This window comes from Hevea brasiliensis, chromosome 18, assembly GCF_030052815.1.
Source record: "Hevea brasiliensis isolate MT/VB/25A 57/8 chromosome 18, ASM3005281v1, whole genome shotgun sequence".
Classification (NCBI taxonomy): domain Eukaryota; kingdom Viridiplantae; phylum Streptophyta; class Magnoliopsida; order Malpighiales; family Euphorbiaceae; genus Hevea; species Hevea brasiliensis.
The window spans coordinates 41,574,137-41,595,876 of record NC_079510.1 but is presented as its reverse complement, the minus strand read 5'-3'; the positions used below and the strand labels follow the sequence as shown (position 1 = coordinate 41,595,876).

General features: G+C 36.5%; 1 protein-coding gene across 3 annotated transcripts; it reads right to left on the bottom strand.

Annotated features, from left to right (window-relative positions):
• Positions 1–3,302: 3,302 nt before the first annotated feature.
• On the bottom strand, positions 3,303–13,594 carry LOC110673114 (protein ACCUMULATION AND REPLICATION OF CHLOROPLASTS 3, chloroplastic). 3 transcript variants are annotated; one of them, XM_021836146.2, is made up of 16 exons: positions 13,147–13,594; positions 12,932–12,990; positions 12,392–12,456; positions 11,105–11,239; positions 9,678–9,726; positions 8,989–9,101; positions 8,835–8,906; positions 8,445–8,555; positions 8,012–8,193; positions 7,356–7,550; positions 7,159–7,247; positions 6,625–7,019; positions 6,293–6,397; positions 6,039–6,176; positions 5,171–5,337; positions 3,303–3,550 (listed from the first exon to the last, which is right to left on the bottom strand). In XM_021836146.2, exons 1-16 carry the CDS (start codon positions 13,482–13,484, stop codon positions 3,478–3,480), a joined length of 2,286 nt encoding a protein of 761 aa, XP_021691838.2. In that variant the 5' UTR covers positions 13,485–13,594; the 3' UTR covers positions 3,303–3,477. The 3 variants fall into 3 exon arrangements, with proteins under 3 accessions (XP_021691838.2, XP_021691839.2, XP_057996693.1); XM_021836147.2 differs by having other exon boundaries at positions 12,388–12,456; positions 13,147–13,281; XM_058140710.1 differs by lacking the exon at positions 12,392–12,456 and having other exon boundaries at positions 13,147–13,281.
• Positions 13,595–21,740: the final 8,146 nt, after the last annotated feature.

Sequence of the window (21,740 nt, the reverse complement as noted above, 5' to 3'; positions counted from 1 at the left end):
AATTAAAGAAAATTTACTGTTTGACTCTTGAGTTTTGACCAATATTACAATTTAATCTCTATATTTTATAAATTGAACGATTTAATATTTATATTTTTTTCAATTAAAATTATGTGATATCAAATAAATTAATTCTTTCTGTTTTATAAAAGGAATTAAAAAAAATTTAATAAGAACAAAATTAATAAAAATAAATAAATTCTAATAGATGGCAATTATTAAATGTAGAGATTAATACATTTAATTTTCAAAACATAAGGACTAAATTATAATATCAGTTAAAATTTAAGAATTAAATAATAAATTTCTCTTTATTAAATAAAGAATATATTTATTTTTTCTCTTAAACTAATGAGAATATTAGACGAAAAAATTTTTAATTTTGACATAAGTATAAATGAGAAATTAAATCATTTAATTATAAAATATAAAGAAAAAATTATAATGTAGTAAAAAATTAAAGATGACATAATAAATTACCTTTTTAAAATTTTCATTTTTATTTAGTTTGACTATTTTAACTAAAAATCGAAATAACCGAATTGATTGATTTTTTTGTTGATTTAAGAGCTATGCTGTTTTACCTCTAGGTGCTGCGTTTTGGTCCTTGTAACTTGTAAGTGAGGCCCATCTTCTTGTCAACTCAGCCCATTTTCATTACAATCCCTAAAAAGGCTAAATCAGTAATCCTCCTTCCCTTTTTCATTTCCATTTTTGTCATTTAAAGTTAGGGTGAGCATTTAAAAAAAAAAAAAAATTTGTATTGAACGGATTTAATTCAAATATTCAGTTCGTTATTTAATAAATCGACTGGATTCTAGTGTTCAAAAAAATTTTAATTTTTTATTTGATTCGATTATTAAAATAAAAAATAAAAATAATCGAACTGAACATATAAACTGTGTCGTTTTAACCGTGTTGAAGCTAACCCTTTTCTTTCACGCGACGGTCCAGATACAGTCCAGTGTCCTCTCTCCCTCCCGCACACGGTTTGCGATCATTCCACTATTTATGAACCCTTATGTCCTTTGGTAGACCACCAAGTGTCATGTAGATGTAAAATAACACTCTTGTGAACTGAAATGGCTTTGGTTTATACTGCAGTGCAGATGAGGAAACAATTATGAGTACGCATGCATGGGCACGAAATGAGTAGTATCATGTATGATTGAAAAGGTAACGTTATTATGTATGGACACATGCTTTAATATTAATGAAAGGCTAATGATTTTAGCATTTAATGCTGATTTTTGCAGGGGTAGCTTCAACACCTGGAATTTAACTGCTGTTGCACTTGGATTCAAAGAGATGGAACTGCCGAGAGAGGGAAAGAGAGGATTCGAAGAAGATCAGTCCTCTCGCAAGATCTGCAACACTGTTCTGTTTGATGTTCATCTGTGTCTCTCTGTGGCAAGCATATTTTGCGTATTTTGAGAGAGAGAAAATGCAGGAATGAATAACATATATTTACAGGAAATAAATCTGCTTCATAATTTCATCAACCTAATCTACAAATAACGATTAGAGCAAGTTTCCTCAAGAGAGTGAAAGTAAGTAATACATCTAAAAATGAAATCTTTCTTTCTGAAATGCACATCATCAATTTATTATAATAAAACTCTTGCTTATACTATATCTACATTTTAATGTATGAATCAAATATATTTATCTATAATTCTACAACCTTCATTGTAGTATTTCATAACAAGTCTTTAATTCAAATTAAAAAAAAATCTGCAATCTGTCATATTATTAGTATAATCTGTTAAATCTGGCTTAAAAAAAAATCGACTTCAATAATGACCTCCTTCTCTGACTTGTACCCTATTTTTTTTCTTCTCCTACCCTATTTGGCTTTGTATTTGAAGATCTAAAATTATTTTCTAAATAAAAGTATTATTTTAGATGCTGTTAAAAAAACAGTTTAAAAAAAACTGTTTTGTTATTTTAGTATTCTTATTATTAAAATTTATCAAATTTAATTTTAAATTATTTTTTAATATTCTCTAACTAATATATCTCAAAAAGTAATTTTCTTAACAACAGTTCTAACAGTAATACCAAACAAGCCTGAACTTCTTCTTCACTTATCTGACTTTAATCCAATTAAGAGTTTTGTAGTGTATGCAATGCATCTTCTCTTCTGCTTCAGAAGTCTGAATGAAGGCGGTGCACTTAAAATCATTCTTTCTGCTTTCTTTTGTTTTTTCAACCGTCAACAAGACTACCTAGAGGCTCACAATATCCTATATATATTTCAATTGGTCACCGAGCATCACTGGATACTGCCATCAAAATTGCAAAAATAACTCCCAAGCATCATTTGCCAGAGCCTGTCAGACAGGTGAAGCATAGCTTTTTGAATCAAATTACAATTAATGGTGTTTCTAATGAATTCTTTGAAATTTATATGACATTTTTGCTACATTTGCTATGCTCGATTTTGTTATTCTATTACAGGCTGATTTAAGATCAAAAGATTACATCCGTAAGCGTAAACCAATGTTATTAAATCTGGTAAGAGAGGTCTCCTATTGACAGATCTTGGTGTTTATATGGTTGACTTGGCTTGATTAATCTTAATTTAATTAGCTTTAACTAAAAAGGGTTATGTACCTAATGCAGGCAGAGAATATATCCTGGAAAACTAGTGCTGCAATAGATCTGTTCAATGACTTGGCCAGTTCTGGTGTCCTGGGGTTTCCTATATACAGAGATGGATTGAAGAGCTTGTGTAGTTGGCACTTAACAGATCTGCACACAACTGATCAATGAGAGATGTTCAGGAGTTTCCCAATCAAGCAAGTTTATTACGGCAATTGACAACTTGGCTCTCACTGAGCTGTAGCTCTTTGCCATGAGGCTAGAGGACTTCCTTATTTCCAATGGAAAAACTGCTCAGATTCTTGAGAAACTGGCCATTGTGTTTTGAGCAGGTGATCATTAACATGGAAAAAAAAAAAAGTTTCAGTATCCATTGTGTTGATTACAATGGCTGATTTCCCACCGCAACGTATCTTTCTAAATGACATTTTAATAGTTTGATAGAGAAAACATAAGATATAATTCACACTAAGCAAAAAGAGCAAGCTGCTTGCCTGAAGTTGTAACCACAAATCTTGGCAAAAAAAATTTCACATACCAGTTTAGTGTCTTGAACTTATAAGTTTGAACCAATGGATTTTAACTCAGTGATGATACAGGAGTCATATCTACAGTTATGAAGTCTCGAGTTTGAGTACCAAGTCCAATCAAAGCTAATTATATAAATAAATTAATTAATTTAAAAAAAAAAAAAAACCTTAATGAGTATGAAGGTCAATAAAAATGAGGGGTTACCGGAAAGTACAATGCACAGCACAAAGGTCCTGAACGTTCTTGTTCAAACTTCTTACGGCATACAAGTGAAATACATAGGGGATATACAGGCAACTGAAAAATATTATAATTTTTTAAAAAAAAAAAAAACAAAAATTTCTAACCAGCATCACTATCATAGTTCAGGTGCTTCCGGCTCACGAGAACACCTTCATCCCATGTCTCCACACACCTGTAAAACGTTGAATTGGTAGAAAAAATAGATCACATAGCTGGAGATTGTGGTTATACAAGCAAGAGTGCAATTATTTTACTAGGAAGTTGGCGCTATCAAAAAACTTGTGTGAAAAGCATAAAATAGGAGGTCTTATATTAATACAAGTGTTTTAACAAGTGTAAATTGAAATGAATGATTTTACAGGGACTAGGTGTAGTTGAGTAAGGCATGAGCCATGAGGCATCAATGATTAGGGGTGTACATGAAAACCGAAAAACTGATAAACTCGAATAAACCGAATAAAATCAAACCGAAAATAATGGTTTTAAACATTTGCAAATTGGTTTTGGGTTGCAAATATAAGTAAACCGAATATTCAGTTCGGTTTTCGGGTTCACTAATAAAATTAAACCAACCCAACCCGAACCAAGTATCACAATATATATATATATCTGCTTACTAAAAAGGACAACACAAGAAGCCACCTACATCCTCTCGATTCTTTTTTATATTCTCTCAATTGCAGCCTTTCGTCCTTCTCATTGAACCCAACCCTTCATAATTTCATCCTTCAACTGTAGCTTATTTGGCAAATACAGATTCTCTATTTTGCATTTGGCTATATGGTATTTTTTTCTCTATCAAAGTTGGGATTTTTGGCATCTGAAGATCGGTATGGTTAGGACTCTCAGAATCTACAGATAGGCATGCATGTGGATTTTATTACTTCTTGCTGAGATTCTTCACAAATGCCATCCATGAGAAATTGATGATTTGATTGTTCTAACTTTGGTATTCGGTACTTTCTCCTTGCCAAACCCTCAATTCTCCTCTGTTATAGCTGATATAGATTTAGCTCTTTAAGAGAAAATTGCAGATTTTTTGCATGCTTGATTTGTAATCTTATGTGCTTATTTTGGACTTTTGTTCTCAATATAGTTTTTCACTTGAGTGTTTATATTTTCCCTTTAAATGGTGTTCAATGCCTTCTCTTTGAATAGAATTCCATTTTTGGATTCCATTTTCTAACTGAAACCGTGTTACGCCGATCAAACCCGAAAGCCACGGTCTTCAATTGCCAATTCTGGGCTTTGATTTCAAGAAATATAAAACTGAAGTGATCGGCTTGGTTTTGCATATATCCTTAAACCAGACTGACCCAACCCACGTACACCCCTATCAATGACTGCTGATTATTAAGAGAATAATGGAATTCCTAAGAAAATAAAGTTGACACCTCAAGGCCAAGCTATATCTCAAGGAATTTGTTATATGCTTTTACATTCACACCGAATTCTGTTCAATTCATCAAGGCTATACAGATCCACTCTTCACCTGATTAATCATAGTTTCAGTGTGTAAATTTTAAAATATTGGGCTTGTTCCTTAAACTGAGAGCTACAAAATAAAGGTAGTTTTTAGATGTGATTTTTGTTCTGTTGGTACATATTAAATGAGCTACAACAGTCAACAAGGATAGTTCTCTCTTTAAATAATTTCTCCATCCCAATTCCAAACAAGACATTTTGAAGAAAAACCCAAAGTCCACTGTACACATCTAAAAACAACAAACTAGTATGTAATTGATTTGCACAACAAGTAGTCGCATAATATGCTAGGACAAAGAATACTGACCTTGCTCCATCAACATCAATGCAAAGAAAGTGGCCATGTCGCCATCCATCTTGGAATTGACCAAAAAAGACTTCACCAGACTTTGAATAGAAACGGCTTTCACCATTGGCCTTTCCCTTCCAAAAGTTTGCAAACCATCGGTCTCCAGTGTGGAAATAAAACCAACCCTACATGATGACAGAATCACAGAAACACTATTTTGAATTCATAACAGTAAATGTGTATGGTTTTCATCAGCAATAATAAAAGGTGCATGGCAGAATGATGCAGCAGACGTAGGGAAAAAATTTGCACTATATTTAGATATGATACAGTGAACCACCGTAAATCATTAAATCTAATACTTATTGGCACAAAAACAATTTGAGGATATACATCATAGGAGAACAACTGCCAAGCTACAAGGTCCACACATAATTTTGTGTGTTCATGTATGTGGGTGTGCACTCTTTTTAGAGCAATGCTACTGATTTTAAAGAAGCTTACCTAAAACACTCAAAAAATTCGCAAAACAAAAGGAAATATATGCTAACCTTGTTAAAACTAAGTGTAATATAAACATTTGTACTTTCAAGTCCCAAAAGCATTCTCATGCATACACATTTATTTATTTATTTATCTATTTTCTCCTTCTTTTATTTTCATTGAAATTCTGAAGTCTTCTAACATGTTAACATTTTGCTAGCGAAGCAACAAGGTACATTTTTAATGCACCAAGGATCAACCAGAGCTAAAGTTCACAAAAGAGTATTTTGATACAAAGAAGTACAGTATATATGATGTAGTACGATAAAGATGATCATAACTACCCATCTTATTCCATAAGTTATCATTCAAGTTTAAAAGTAAAAGAAAAAGGAGAATAAACCTTGCCATGCATCACATCATCCCTCCATGACCCCTGAAACACATCTCCGTTGCTAAAGTAGAATGCACCTAAACCTGATCTCTTGCCATAACGCCACATACCATCATATATGCTTCCACCTCCAAGGATAAGACGGCCCTGTAGAAATTCATTCACAAAGTGGTCTTTGATTTCTTCTACTACTAAGTACTAACCAAATGAATATCCTATAGAAACAAAGTTTTGCCAAAGTTTTGAGAGATATTGCTTAGTACCTTCCCTTCAGGAAGACCTCCTTGGCATCGCCCTCTATACACCCCCCCTCTGTACTGCATCTCCATAACAGGACTCCACTTTTTTGGGGAATCTCGCTCAGCTTCCTGGATGGAACTAAACAATTAGAACAGAAGTCCTTGAAGTGCTGAAAAGGATGGGTTAACCCCACTAACAAAAACTAGAAAAAAGCATACCATTTCATGAGGTTAACATCATTTCTTAACACCAGAAAGCAAGATAGAAAGCTATAATTCCTTGGGTTCACACTTGGCTCCAAATATCTAAATGTGTTAAAATGCAGCCACTTTAAATTGTAGAATTAGTTGATTACCAGCATAGATGCAGCACGAACAGAAAGAACTCCTTGTTTTTTTGGTACATCAGCATTTCTACCCTTTAACATTGTAGATGCATTATTATAAAAATCTCTTACTAAAACAAAACCAGCATCAGTCAATGCCCCCCAAGAAGAGATTCCGGAATTAACATGCTTTTGTTCTTTGTCATCACCCTCAGTTTTTAGCTCTGGGAGTTCTGCAGCATATGAGATATTCAGACCCTCTTTAGATTCTTCTGGATGCCTTACACCAACTGGAAGGCGGAAGATGCTCAGGGTATCAAGCACAGAAGTAGCTCCAGTCCTTTCTCTGGCCCACTCTTGTGCAATCTGATATCCTGGTCCCAAGTTCCAACTAACAGGTGGCTCCCTGTGGAGGGCAGGAGTTTCTACAGAATATAATGTGAACACTATTAGACAAAGACATAATTATGAATTCTCAAAATGCACACAAATACCAGGTGCTTTGACCGATGAATGTGCAGATAAATAATTCAACTATTACTGGGAGTAACCTTTTGGTGCTACCTTCAGCAAGTTGGTCATAAAAATCAGAAGAGTTGCTCCTGCCATCTAATAAACCAATCTCGTTTTCTTTAGCTTCACTACCATAACTCCTATCATAGAAAATAAATTAAGAAATAAAAGTTTAAAATAAAAATGTTGCTCAACATGGCAGAGATATATCAATGTAAACCAAAGCTAAGAGGTAACAGCAACCACACCTTGAACTGTAGATGTCATTGCATTTGCTGTTTGGTAGCATCTCATGTTCCTCAGAGTGTTCATCAATACCATTGATTCCTTCAATATCATCAGGTTGTTGACCGTGTCTCCCTAAAAGTTTAAAAACAAAAGGGAAATGCCAGGCCAGTCTGGATAACAAGCTACCTCTCTGTGGAGTCTGCTCTTCACTGCAGCTGGTAAAGAAAAAAAAAAATTACGCAATAACATTAAGAAGAAAATCCACAACCCAGCCAAACATTTGATTCATAACCTTAAAATTATCACATTTTGGTTGAACATCAGGCCGAGAGTCTTTATCAGCACCCCTTAACACTTGATGCAGTTAGAGATCATATACCCAAGCAATAAACAATGAACAACAACAACAGCAAACAACACTATGAAAATCAGTCTTTCTTATATTGTCATAATTACCATCAGAACTGTGTCTAGCAGGAAAAGGTCTTTATGTGGAGATTAAGAATAAAAAAGGAGTACAAATTTGTGGCCAGAACTAATTCAACTCAACAATGATTGACAAAACTTTAGCAAAACAACACAGAATATCAAGGGATACCAAATCAACCAACACATGTCAATTGACAATTAAGAGCTCATAAATTAGCATTTTTATCTTCTAAACAAGCATTCTTACCCCACAGCAACAACTGTAGTTACTATCATGTCATGATCCAGATTAGGTTCATGAGTTGTAGAAATAATGATTTTCCCCATGTATGCTGCAGTTTGACGAAAAGTAAGCAAAGAGGTATGTACATCTTCATTTTCAATGAAACCTGAACTTGCAACGATGCAAATAATGATGCCATTTAAGTTCTGTAAACAATAAACAACAAAATAATCGACAAACATCAGAATGGCAGTACAAATTTGCCACAGAAAAGAAGGCTATTAGTCCTTACAACAAAAATTTGAGACAAGAAAATATTATTGTTTAATATGTTCGTCGGCAAGACAACCTGAAGAAAGCAATTGTTTCTAGGATACACAATATGCAATTTACTTTTTGTTAAATTAGTTAAGTGAAAACCGCATCCTTCTTCGCTGAAATTTACTTCAGTCATTACCTCAATACCAGCACCCATGAAAGGACAGTCATATAAAGCTTGTATAATTGAACTTTCAATGCTGTTACCAGCTCCAAATCCAATTTTTGCTTCTTTGTGGCTTTCCAGAATCTGTGCATGGTTGCATTCAAAAGTCAACCAGATGCATAATAAAGAGGAAAAGAAATACGATATAAAATCCTAGGAAAGAGAAAAGCTATATTTTTCAAGTTTCTGTATGCATTTATAAAGTGCAAAAAGAAAACACTGCTAATAAAATTTAGCAATAAGCTGGCATAATAGATAAAGCAGAAATCAAAGATAAAAGGCCTGCAGGAAAAAACAACATTAAAGATAAGGAAATGATTAAAATCACTAACTTCCATCAACAAGATTGTCTTCGGCCCTTACTTTCATAACCTCTGAAACTTTGAGTTCTTTCACGCTATTATGTAGTATACCAATTAACTTCTGGTGTGTCTCCTGAAAAAGTCCCAGCAATAATCAAGTCACATGAAGTACAACAGAAAATTTGAGAGCCAAACAGAAGAGAAGGTATACATACTGAGATGAGAACCGAGATGGCATTTATGGCCAACAGAACAGCACTATTTGCAGACTTCAAAGCCTCATCTAGAGTGACCAAATCCTTGTTTAGTAATGTGTCAGTGTCAATATCTGTTACAAGAAACACACAGCCCAACTCTTTTAGATTACGAATCTACTAGCAGCACCATTCAATCAACTGATAGTACACTTTGATATTGAGGGAGACTGAAAACAGTAATTTAACTTCGTTTGGATGGATGAGCAGCTTGTCTTTCAAGTAATTATTATACTGAAGAAAGTATAGCCAGGCAATTTCACAATTCTCTTTTAGACTCGTTGTTGAGTAGATAATCCCCAATGCACAATAAATCACATTTGTAATAACTCAATTACAAGTGAAATGGTGAAATTTACACCTAAACACTATGATTGGTAGAGAGGAAGGATGTGTGTCTAGTCAATAATACATTAAGCGGAGGAAATGTATCTAACTTGCATAGAGTCAAAATACATTTCCTTCCATCCTCTATTCCTTCCAAACAAACACAGCCCATAGCTAGAGTACAGAAATTAGTAAAAAACAAGTATCAATTAAAGCGCACACATGATACAAACATAAGAAAGAAAATCCAAGCCTGAATGGTCATTATCCGAGCCAATAAGTGAACTTCCTTTTATTACCCAAAGATATAACACATTACTTACCAATGCAAAAATTTGTATGATCTTGAAGCTTTCCTGCCAAATTTTTCACCTGCAAAGTGGATTGACAGTGACAATTTTGAGGCAATCAGAAAGGCAAGTGAGAGAATAGTATATTGAAATGAACTGAAAAGTGAGATAGGCATAAACTCAATAACAATGGAAAACCATAATCAATAACGTATCTCAACTAAAATTTTCTGTGATTGAGTTGAAGGCAAAGTATTGCAGTAGCCTACAGGGACTCAACTCAACTCAACTCAACTCAACTAAGCCTTTATCCCAAAAATTTGGGGTCGGCTATATGGATTCGCTTTCTCCACTCTAAACGATTTTGGGTTAAATCCTCAGAAATGTGTAATGCTTCTAGGTCATGTTGTACAACTCTCCTCCAAGTCAATTTAGGTCTACCCCTTTTATTCTTTCTATCCTCTAACCTAATGTGCTCTACTTGTCTAACTGAAGCCTCCGTATTTCTACGCTTCACATGACCAAACCACCTCAATCTCCCTTCTCTCAACTTATCTTCAATTGGCACCACTCCTACCTTTTGTCTAATACTCTCATTACGGACTTTATCTAGTCTAGTATGGCCATTCATCCACCTTAACATTCTCATCTCTGCAACTCTTATCTTAGACGCACACGACTCTTTCAGTGCCCAACACTCACTACCATATAACATAGCCGGTCGTATGGCTGTACGGTAAAATTTTCCTTTCAACTTATTGAGAATTATACGATCACATAAAACTCCCGTGGCACGTCTCCACTTCAACCATCCGGCTTTAATCCTATGACTAACATCTTCCTCACATCCCCCATCTACTTGAAGGACTGAGCCTAGATATTTAAAGTGATTACTTTGGGACAGTACCACTCCATTCAAACTAACTCTTTCCCTATCACCAACACTTAAACTAAATTACCAACTACTCATCATGAGGACTGGATCCCGTATCACTTTAAAGTGGCTTTTGTAGGGTCTCTGGACAAGGCAGAATGTGGGAAAATAATTCATGTTGCTGGCTTTAACTGGCCTTAGAATTAAAGTTTAGATGAACTGAGTTGATTTTTTAGAGATTGGCCAATGACATCTTCTTTCCCATCTGACCAACCTAAAATATAGTTCTTTGTAGTTTCCCGCAGAAACTAGCATGCCACTTTCAGGGAACCACCAACGTAAGTCCAAAATTATCCCCTACAAATGATCAGTTCAGTGAACATGATCAATGAATCAACAATCTATATATAATGTGCAACTTAAGATCATATTCCATTTCTGCTATAATTGAAACATTGTATGTAAGATGGAAAATATATATATATGTTCTTCTAGTTGATTGTCTTGATTGTCTTTTATTGATCTTTCTTATTTTGTTTTCAGTGAAGAAGCATGCCATGACAACAGTTTCCTGTGTATCACCTACCTCATCCTGGCGCCTTTGTCCTTCAAAGCTGAAAGGCCTCAGGAAAATAGAAACTGCAAATCCATTTCTACATCTTACTGTTTTAAGTAAATCGATTGCTGTAACATGATCCAAGCCATATCCAGCACTAGCCACCTATAACACCCAAACACATGTGAAACAAAAGAAAACCAGAGAAGAATCCCATGCCACTCACACCAGTTCAAGGAAAAGAAGAAGAAGAAGAAGAAGAAGAAGAAGAGAAGAAACAATAGCATTATGGGCATAGCACATAGAATATTCTTTTCAGTTTATGTTTTCACCAAATGCTGCTTTCTTCAGATGTCATAAAGTCCTGGGGAAAAAGATAGAGTCAGTTAATGTGGCATTGATTCAGTTTCTGGTTCATATCTAGGCAGGGGCGGAGCCAGAAAATTTTTTTTAAGGGGCCAATATTATATATAAATTAAATTGAAAAATGATTAATTATACTCATTATTTATATATTTTGCATGGATCAATGTTAGATACTAAAAATGACATAATAGTGTAGTTGAGCTAGAAAATTTTTTTTATGGTGCCAATGTCATAAAAATTTATTGAATATATCATGAGAAATAAAGGTTTTAATATTTTACATTATCTATATTATGATAAAACAATAAAAATTATTTTAAGGAGGCCAATAAAACTCAACTCAACTCAACTAAGCCTTTATCCCAAAAATTTGGGGTCGGCTATATGGATTCGCTTTTTCCACTCTGAACGATTTTGGGTGGAGTGTGTGTGAGTGTATATGCACATATATATATATAAAAGGAGAATTTTAGAAGGGTTGGGGGGGCCACGGCTCCCACTTGTCCCCCCTTCCCTCCGCCCCTGTATCTGGGATACAAATATGACAATAATGCATTACACATCAGGGCAATGGACTCTAATTAGCATAAAATACAGAGATCTGAGTTAAGTGTTTTTTTATTCAACCCCACATGCATATTCAAGCATACAAAGGTTAGTTTTAGTGCATAACAATTTAATCACAAAACCATGTATATCAAGAGAGTTACAGCATTGACAGCAAAATGTGAGACCAATACTTCATTAATGGATAATCAATTCTGCCATTTTAATGTGAATATATTTAGTGTCCATCATCCCGTGTCTTCCAGATTTTCATTATGTTGATTTCGATTTTTATCGTCATTAGTGTACAACATTTCTTCTAATAAATAAATGTTATTCCAAGTTTATCAGAAGACTGTCCCATAATTCATAAATATGAGACTGATGGGTAAGGAATGTACAAACAAGGATAATAGCTGTTGAACAAGATCGCAGAAACTGGGAAGCTTCCAAAACCCTCGGATTAAGATCTGCAGAATGAATAAAAGAGGAATTGAAATTACTAGTCTTTATACTTTTGTGATTTTCTTTGAGGATAAAAAGTAGAAGAAGAGTGAAATACAGTAAGATAGCTCCACCTCAATGATACAAGCCATAAAATATAAAATAAAATAAGCATCCTCAATCATATTTAGAATCAGGTAAAGACACTTAAAATAAAGATTCAAGAAATTGGCAGGATGAAGTCTATCTAACTCTAAATTGAATAAGCACTTAAATCAGATATAATGTAGTCCCATAACCCTAAAAAAGGTACTTCTTAGTTACACCGCCTAACTATGAAATTATCTTTGTTGCAGTACCGTGAACAAATTTTCCTGCAAAATCAGGCAGCTTCACTAGAAAACCAAACAGCATGAAACTATTTAAAGAAAAATAAATAGAATGAATAATGAAACTAAGGCATGGTAAGTCCTGAACTTAAAGTACAGAGAGAACACGAACCTTTTCCAGGAATTCTTTCTTGTAATTGCACATTCAGAGGATCTTTGACTTTAATATTCCTGCAAAAAGAATTTGATTTACACATAGCTCAAGCATTAAAAGAAGTACTTCCATTAAAAATGAAATAGAATGCCCATGCACTAAACGAAAGCAGTTGTTGGAAACTCAATGCAATTCAAAAGCATTAGTAACAGAGAAACCAATTGGACATTTACCAGAATCTCAGCAACGACGATAACTGGAAAGGCGAATCCAAGCAGAAATCGAGAACAGCATCCATCCTGCTACCAATGCCAATCACTTCAACGAACTGAGAATTCCCCAAGAAACTCACACCATTATAATCTCCATCCTTCTCTACAGAACTCATGGATATTCGAAGAGAGCGCTTAGAGTTACTAGAACCCAATCTCTTACTCAACTTCACGCGGCAAATAAAGCGGCCATAGAAGGCGCAATTTGAAGAGAAAGGACACAGAGATACACGAGAAACAGATTGAAAGGTCGTGAATAGAGGAAGCTCCATTACAGTGGGCATCGCTGCTTGAGTCATTGGTTAAGGAGAGAGCATTACATCGCAGCAATTGGAGATTTTGCCCAAACCAGAACCTTGTGTTTTTCCATGATCATTTTTACTTGTAGCTGGAGCTGCGCCCACCACTCAAAACTGTACTGGTCACTAGAAGATCAAAACCAAAACCAGGTTCAATAGAATAATTATATTTGAAAAAATAAAAATAAAAATAAATTTATAAATTGAAAATTGAATATTAAGATTATAATTATTTAGGAGTGCATATATTATAGAGCTTAAATAAAAAAAAATCTAAAATATTAAAATAAAATTAACTTATTACAAAAAAAGAAAACACTTAATGAGCATTAATTATTATTGCCATGTGGTTCAAGAAAGGAAGATGATTATATATTTATAATTTTAATTGGTTAATTATAATTATTATAAATTTTAAATTAATATAAAATAATAAAATTAAAAAATAATTAATTAAAATAAAAATAAATATAAATATTTAAATTTTTAATGATTAAAATGATAACATAAAGAGATTGATCAAGTTTTTATGAAAGTTTATATTTTTTAATGATGAACTTTTAATTAATAAAATTACTATTATTTTTAAAAAAGTTTAGATAAAAAGAAATTATACATTTTAAAATTTTAATAATTATTTAGTAACAAAACGTCATATTTGGAAAATAATTTATGCTTTATTTATAATATTTTATTATTTTAATAAAATATTTAAAATTACCTCGATGCTACCTTACCTTTAATAATTAAATTTTTTTTTTTTTAAATCCCAATTATAAATTTTTCTTTCATAGATAAAATGTAACACCTCTAATTTTTTTTAAATTTATTATTTTTGAGTAATTATTGGTATTTTATTTTATTGAATTTTAGGAAATTATTTGAAATTTTTTAGATTTTAGAAATTGGGTTCGATTTTTTGAAAATAAAAACTTTGATGATTTTTAAAATTTAATTTAAAGACTACGTGGCAAAATTAAAAATATATTTAGAGTCTATAAATTTTTTTGAGTTTTCTAAAATTTTTTCAGAATTTTTGGGCCTCGTTTTCGATCTCAAGACAGAGTAAAAATTCAAAATTTTGTATACTGAATCAAACCGACAGAATCGAACCGAACCGGATCGGATCGGCCAAATCGGACCGGCTCCTTTTTCTTCTTCTTCTCCTCTTCTTGCGCGCATTCTCCTCCTTCTCTCTCTCTCTTTCCCATTTTCTCTCTCCTCTCGCCTCCCCTCACCGGCCAGCCGCCTCCCCACCTCGCCGGCGCGCCTCCCCAGCCACCCCAGCTCGCTGGCCACCACCTGGAACGCCGAGAAACGTCGCGTGAAGCGACGCAACGAGCAGCGCGCCTCTTCATCTTCCTGGCCGAAATTCGATCGATCCAGCCACCATTTGGGCCGGGTCTTGTGTCAAACACCATCTACACCTCGAGAGCTTTCCATAGACACCAAGAACACCAAAATCCATCGAGCAGTTTGTCCAATTTTTGTCTGGGAAGTTTTAGCCTATTTTGACTTTTGGGCTAGATTTCTCGCAAACCGTAAACCCCACGAGAAAATTGAGAGTACCAGAGCACTCCACTCGTCGAGAGCTTCACGGAAATATAAATTTCAAAATTTTTCGACACCGTTTTTTAGTGGGTCCCACGGAAATTCGTAGTGTTTTTCTGAGCATTAAATGAGCTTAGAAAATTCCGTAAAATTTATGTACAAACCCCCATGTTGTGGGCTTCGTGTAGGTATCTTCAATTCATGAAAATTCGACAGTTGTCTGGGTCTGTGAATTTCCGACCAAACAAACCGGCTACCGAAAAAGTCTCTAAATTGAATCGAGATTTTAGCTATCCTACCATTTTCAAATGTCCCGAGCGCGTCTCCGAAGTCGAAATCGGCATAAGTAAACCCGAACCTTACTTTTTCGTAATTTTCTAGTACTTAAATAGGATAAAAAATCCATAAAATATTCGTGGTAGTTCAGAAAATTTTAATTCTTTTTGCAATAGGCTAGTAATATTGCTAAGGACCGCGGGGCAAAGTTTTAGAATTTTTAGAGCTTATTTGGGCAGTTTTTACAAAAATGATTAATTATAAGGACTAAACTGTAAATTTACATATTGCAATTGAGGACTGTTTGGATGGGCCCAGGAGAGGCTGTGTGATGTGATTGAGTTGTGAGTGTATGAATTGCGAATATAGAAGTGCGTTTTAAGCACTTTTGCAGGTTGGGTAGGTCCGAGGTATAAGGGAGACTCTGCCGGATTTTCGGCACAACTTAGGACATAATTGGTCTTTTCTTAGTTTGTATTGAGTCAAATTTACTAAATGATTGTAATAAAATTATTAAGTGAGCTGAGACAGCCTTCTTTCTCCGCCCAACCTCCTCAGTGACCGCTGTTAAGTTTGTGAGTAAAATATTAATTTTAATTGTAATTTCACTATTATTATATGTTCAAGCATGCCCATGCATCACTTATATATATATATATATATATATATATATATATATATATATATATATATATATATATATATATATATATATATATATATATATATCTATGTAGTTAAACTCTAAGCACGTTTTATGTTGCATTCACAACTGTTAAAGTGCCATGGATGTTGTTGTGGTAATTTAGAGCATTGTGCGTGCGTTGGCGTGTGTGTGATGTGGTGTTGGCTATGGATAGGACGGGTAGTCACGGCTTGAGATCTTCACTGGGACTCAGTCCTTCGGGGTAGTCACGGCTTGAGTTCTTCGCTAGGGCCCCGATTTGGTTTATTAAGCGAAAGTCCGGCTTGAGTTCTTGGTACAAAGTTGGATTTAAGAGAGAGGCGTATAGGGATCAGCTCCCATATATTATGATTGATATTACTGGGTGTGTGAGTGCTCCAAATTACCTTTTTGCTGTTATGATATGAAAATATTGCTGATGTTGCATTTCACTCTACAGGGTGCATTAGTTTTAGATAGTTACAGAGATTATGGTTAAAATTGATATTTTACTCTTTGAGTCGAACGTTCACTCCTGTTCAATATTTTTCCAGGCCACAGGAGGATATTTTTTAGGTTAACCTGTTTTTCTCCCTCGCAAGTCATTTATTAATGTTTGTATAAACCTGTTAACTCTTAGAATTTCCGCATGTGTTAGAAATATTTATTTGAATTGGGTATGTAATATAAAATGTCAATTTGGACCTGTAAACTTATTATTTTATGTATGTGTGTTGGGCTGGATGAGGGAGATGAGCTCCCATTTATTTTATGTTGTTATGAGTATGTGGAGGGTGAGCTGAGCTTCCCAATTGATATATATATTGTGTTTACAGGTCGAGTGAGTCAAAAACTCCCCATTGAAAGGTCTATTTTATGGCCATACTCTGTCTAGTTAAATTCTTGAAATTGGGCCCAAATGGGCCTTAGAGTTAGATTAAGGAATAGTTAGGCTTACTACGGGCCTCGGGGCTTTAGGCTGGCCCAGGTCCTAGTGCCGGTCTGGCTCATAGGTTGGGTCGTGACAAATGTGGTATCAGAGCTTAGGCTACAGATTCATAGGAAAAAATTGTCTAAAGTGTTGGGAAGAGTCTAATAGGAGTCACATGTGGAAAAATAGGGTCCACATTCGTCTTGCATTGTCATCTTTGCTTCTAGTTTCTGCTTCATATAATTGTGTGTAATATGAGTCTATAGAGTTGTGTAACATGCTATTTTGAATGTTGTGGGCTAATACTACTGAATTTCAGGAAAATGCGTAGAAGTAAGAGAGCTGCCACTGCACCAGAACCAGATGTGCCTGACGAGGTGTCGGCAAAGGATGAGGCGCCTGCCCCGAGGAAGTGGGGTAGGAGGCCTAGAGCTGCTCAAGTAGAAGAGCAGCTGCTACCAGTTCAGGATCAGTCTTTTATGGCACAGGGTCCCATGGACCTAATGGCAGCTACTCTAGCTGGGTTGCAGAGAACCATCGATATGATGGCACAGTATATGGTCTACCCTCCCCAGCAACAGTAGTCCACCGCACCAAGAGGGGAACCTTACAAACAGATAATCAATTTCAAGAAGTTGGTGCCTGGTACTTATGATATATCAGACGATGCATATCGGTTTTTAGATTCCTGCAGACAGGCAGGAACAAAATTGTAGTTGACTGATAGAAGACTTATAGAGTGTATGCAGCATGTCATGGGGCTTATGCCTAGACAATGGATGAATGACTATACATTACCTCGGATAGAGAGTTTGTCGTGGACCCAGTTTGTGGAACTATTTATCAACCGGTTTGTACCAGAAAGTTTCAGAGATCAAAAGCAGTGGGCCTTTGAGGCCTTAAGATAGAATGGTAGGTCTGTAGATGAATATGCTACAAAATTTCTGGAATTGAGCAGGTATGCCCCTACAGCAGTAGCTACAGAAACTATGAAGGTGAAGAGGTTCCTAAAGAGGCTTAACAGGAGGTATGCAAACCTGGCCATGATATCTGATCAGTCTTTTGATGTTGTAGTTGATCGAGCCAGACAGATTGAGATTAGCTATACTGTGGATGACAGCAGAAGAGCAAAGAAAAATAGAGCAGAGGGTTTTTCAGGTGTTCCCCACATGGGTGCTCCAGATGGTGGTGGCCAGAGTAATTACAGAGGTAGAAGTAGGAACAAGAAGAGTGGTTTTAGACACAAACCTCGAGGGTTCAGGCCAGGGTACGGATCCAGCAGTGATCATAGTTTGGGGTACAGCAGTTCTGGGTCTGGTTCAGGATCCTCCTTTGCACCTTGTGCACAGTGTGGGAGAGGACATTCAGGACCTTGTATGATGGGTTCAGGAGTATGCTTCAGATGTGGCCAACAAGGTCACTTTGCTAGGGAATGCCTCGTGTTCAGTGAGCCACAGATGGGGTCACAGGGTCCTGTTGCAAATGTTCCTCGTCAGTTGTATCCTAGTGCTTCCAGCATGGCAGGCAGTCAGTTCAGTGGCCAACAGGGTCGAGGACAAGGGGAACTTGGATTTGGAGGCAGATCAGGAGGTAGAAGTCAGTATCAGAGTTTTGCCACCCAGGTAGGGGTTAAGCTCGAGTTTTCACCCTGACCCACCAGGATGTTCAGGCTTCCAATGCAGTTGTGGCAGGTATTCTTCTAGTCTGTTCCTATGAGGCTCGTGTTTTGATAGATTTGGGTGCTACGCACTCATTTGTCTCCCCTGTGTTTGCCATGAGATTGGGTAGAAACCCTACAACTTTAGAATGTCCTTTGTCTGTAGCTACCCCACTTAGTGACAACATAGATATAGATATGGTTTTTCCGGGTAGCCCAGTAGTAGTGGATGGAAAGATCCTCCCAACAGACTTGGTTCCTCTACCAGTAATGGATTTCAATGTAATTCTGGAAATGGATTGGTTGGCAACTCATTATGCCGCTTTAGACTGCAGGAACAAAAAGGTGTATTTCCACATACCTGGTATAGAAGAGTTTAGTTTTGATGGTGACAGGAGTATGGCTCCATATAATTTGGTGTCAGCAATTAGTGCTAGAAAAATGTTGAGGCGTGGATGTCAAGGGTATTTGGCATTGGGGAGAGATACATCTGTAGAAGGTGTCAACATGAAAAATGTTCCTGTTGTCAGAGAATTCATGGATGTCTTCCCTGAGGAGCTTCCAGTGTTGCCACCAGAAAGGGAAATAGAGTTTTGCATTGATGTTGTGCCGGGTACAAACCCCATATCAATGCTACCTTACAGGATGGCACCAGCAGAATTGAAAGAGCTAAAGGAGCAACTACAAGAGCTTTTGGATAAGGGTTTTATACGTCCGAGCACTTCACCCTGGGGCGCTCCTGTTCTATTTGTGAGAAAGAAAGATGGGTCCTTGAGGTTGTGTATTGACTATAAACAGCTGAACAAGGTGACTGTGAAGAACAAGTATCCACTTCCTCGGATCGATGATCTGTTTGATCAGCTCCAAGGGGTTAGATTCTTTTCCAAGATAGACCTGCGATCAGGCTACTATCAGTTGAGAATCAGGAATGAGGATGTGTCCAAAACAGCATTCAGGACAAGATATGGTCATTATGAGTTCTTAGTAATGTCTTTTGGATTCACTAATGCACCAGCAGCCTTCATGGACTTGATGAATAGGGTGTTCAGGCCATTCTAGGACCATTTTGTCATCGTATTCATAGATGACATTTTGGTATACTTTCGGACGTAGGAAGAACACGTGTGGCACTTGAGGATGGTGTTGCAGACTTTGAGGGAGCACCAGCTGTATGCCAAATTTTCAAAATGTGAATTTTGGCTAGAAAGCATCTCATTCTTGGGACACGTGGTTTTTAGTGAAGGCATTCAAGTAAATTCCAAGAAAATTGAAGCTGTAACTGATTGGCTTAGGCCTACAACAGTCACTGAGGTGTGAAGTTTTCTAGATCTAGCTGGTTACTATAGGCGTTTTGTGCAGGATTTTTCCAGGATAGCAGCTCCCCTAACTAAGTTAACTCGGAAGAATGTTGCATTCATTTGGACAGATGACTGTGAGGAGAGTTTCCAGAAGCTTAAGGAGTGTCTAACCACCGCCCCGGTGTTGACACTATCGATGAGTGGTGAAGGATATACCGTGTATTGTGACGCCTCCAGAGTTGGCTTAGGGTATATTTTGATGCAGAATGGAAAAGTAGTGGCTTATGCTTCAAGGCAGCTGAAGAGGCATGAGCAGCACTACCCTACCCATGATTTGGAAATGACGGCTGTAGTCTTTGCACTAAAAATCTGGAGACACTACCTGTATGGTGAAGTGTGCGAGATATACACTGACTATAAGAGTTTGAAGTACATCTTCGAACAGAGGGATTTAAACTTGAGACAGAGGAGATGGATGGAGCTTTTGAAGGACTATGATTGCACCATCCAGTACCACCCTGGGAAGGCCAATGTAGTAGCAGATGCTTTGAGCAGAAAATCTTCTGGTAGTTTGGCACACATTTTAGAAGAGAAGAGACCGTTGATTCAAGAAGTACATGAGTTGATGGATTAAGGTTTAATCCTAGATCTTTCAGATGAGGGGGTATTGTTGGCTCATTTTTTAGTGAAGCCAGACTTGCGAGACAGAGTTAGAGTTTCCCAGCACAGAGACCAAAAATTGATGAAGATCATAGAAAGAGTACAACAGGGTGAGGGTGGTGAGTTTGGATTTGCCAATGACGACGCCCTTATGCAAGGTTCTAGGATATGTGTGCCCAATGTGGACAATCTCAGAAATGAAATCATACGAGAGGTAGACTATACACTGTAAAGTGTCCACCCAGGTTCTACCAAGATGTACCATGATGTGAAAGATAGCTATTGGTGGAATGGCATGAAGAGAGACATAGCAGATTTTGTGTCCAAGTTCTTGACTTGTTAAAAGGTGAAGTTTGAACACCAGAGACCGTCAGGGAAGCTGCAAGAGCTCCCTATCCCAAATTGGAAGTGGGAAATGATTACTATGGATTTCGTGACTGGGTTGCCTCATATCACGCGAGGATATGATTCGATATGGGTAATTGTAGACCGCCTAACTAAATCAGCTCATTTCTTGCCTGTAAAGACTACATATTCTGTTACATAGTACGCCCGGCTTTACATTCGAGAAATAGTCAGATTGCATGGAGTTCCTGCTTCTATAATATCTGACAGAGGGTCCCAGTCCACTTATCGGTTTTGGAGGAAGTTGCAGGAGGCACTTGGCACACAATTGAACTTTAGTACTGCTTTTTGCCCTCAGAAAAACGGACAGTCCGAAAGGACAATCCAAACACTAGAAGACATACTTCGCATGAGTGTTTTGGATTTTGGAGGTCAATGGGATGATCAGCTAGCTTTGGTAGAGTTTGCCTATAACAACAGTTACCATTCCAGCATAGGGGTGGCACCCTATGAGGCACTATATGGCAGGAAGTGTAGGTCTCCTCTGTGTTGGACAGAAATGGGAGAAGCGAAGGTGCATGATGTAGACCTAGTGTAGTACACTTCAGAGATAGTTCCTTTAATCACGGAACGATTGAAAACAGCTTTCAGTAGGCAGAAGAGTTATGCAAACCCTAGACGGAGGGATGTGGAGTTTGCAGTAGGCGACTATGTATTCCTGAAGGTTTCTCCAATGAAGGGAGTCATGAGAATTGGAAAGAAGGGCAAGTTGGCACCTCGGTATATTGGACCTTTTGAGGTTACTGATAGAGTTGGAGCAGTTGCCTACCTGTTGGAGCTACCACCCAACCTTTCTCATGTTCATCCTATGTTA

What these genes read in the sequence shown, in the direction of transcription:
- LOC110673114 (XM_021836146.2), bottom strand. Translation starts at nt 13,484, where the DNA reads ATGACTCAAGCAGCGATGCCCACTGTAATGGAGCTTCCTCTATTCACG. An exon ending in GTTCAACAGCTATTATCCTT is followed by an intron (nt 11,240 to 12,391) that starts GTTTGTACATTC and finishes TGGGTGTTATAG; the next exon opens with GTGGCTAGTGCTGGATATGG. An exon ending in GACAAAGGCGCCAGGATGAG is followed by an intron (nt 9,727 to 11,104) that starts GTAGGTGATACA and finishes TCCACTTTGCAG; the next exon opens with GTGAAAAATTTGGCAGGAAA.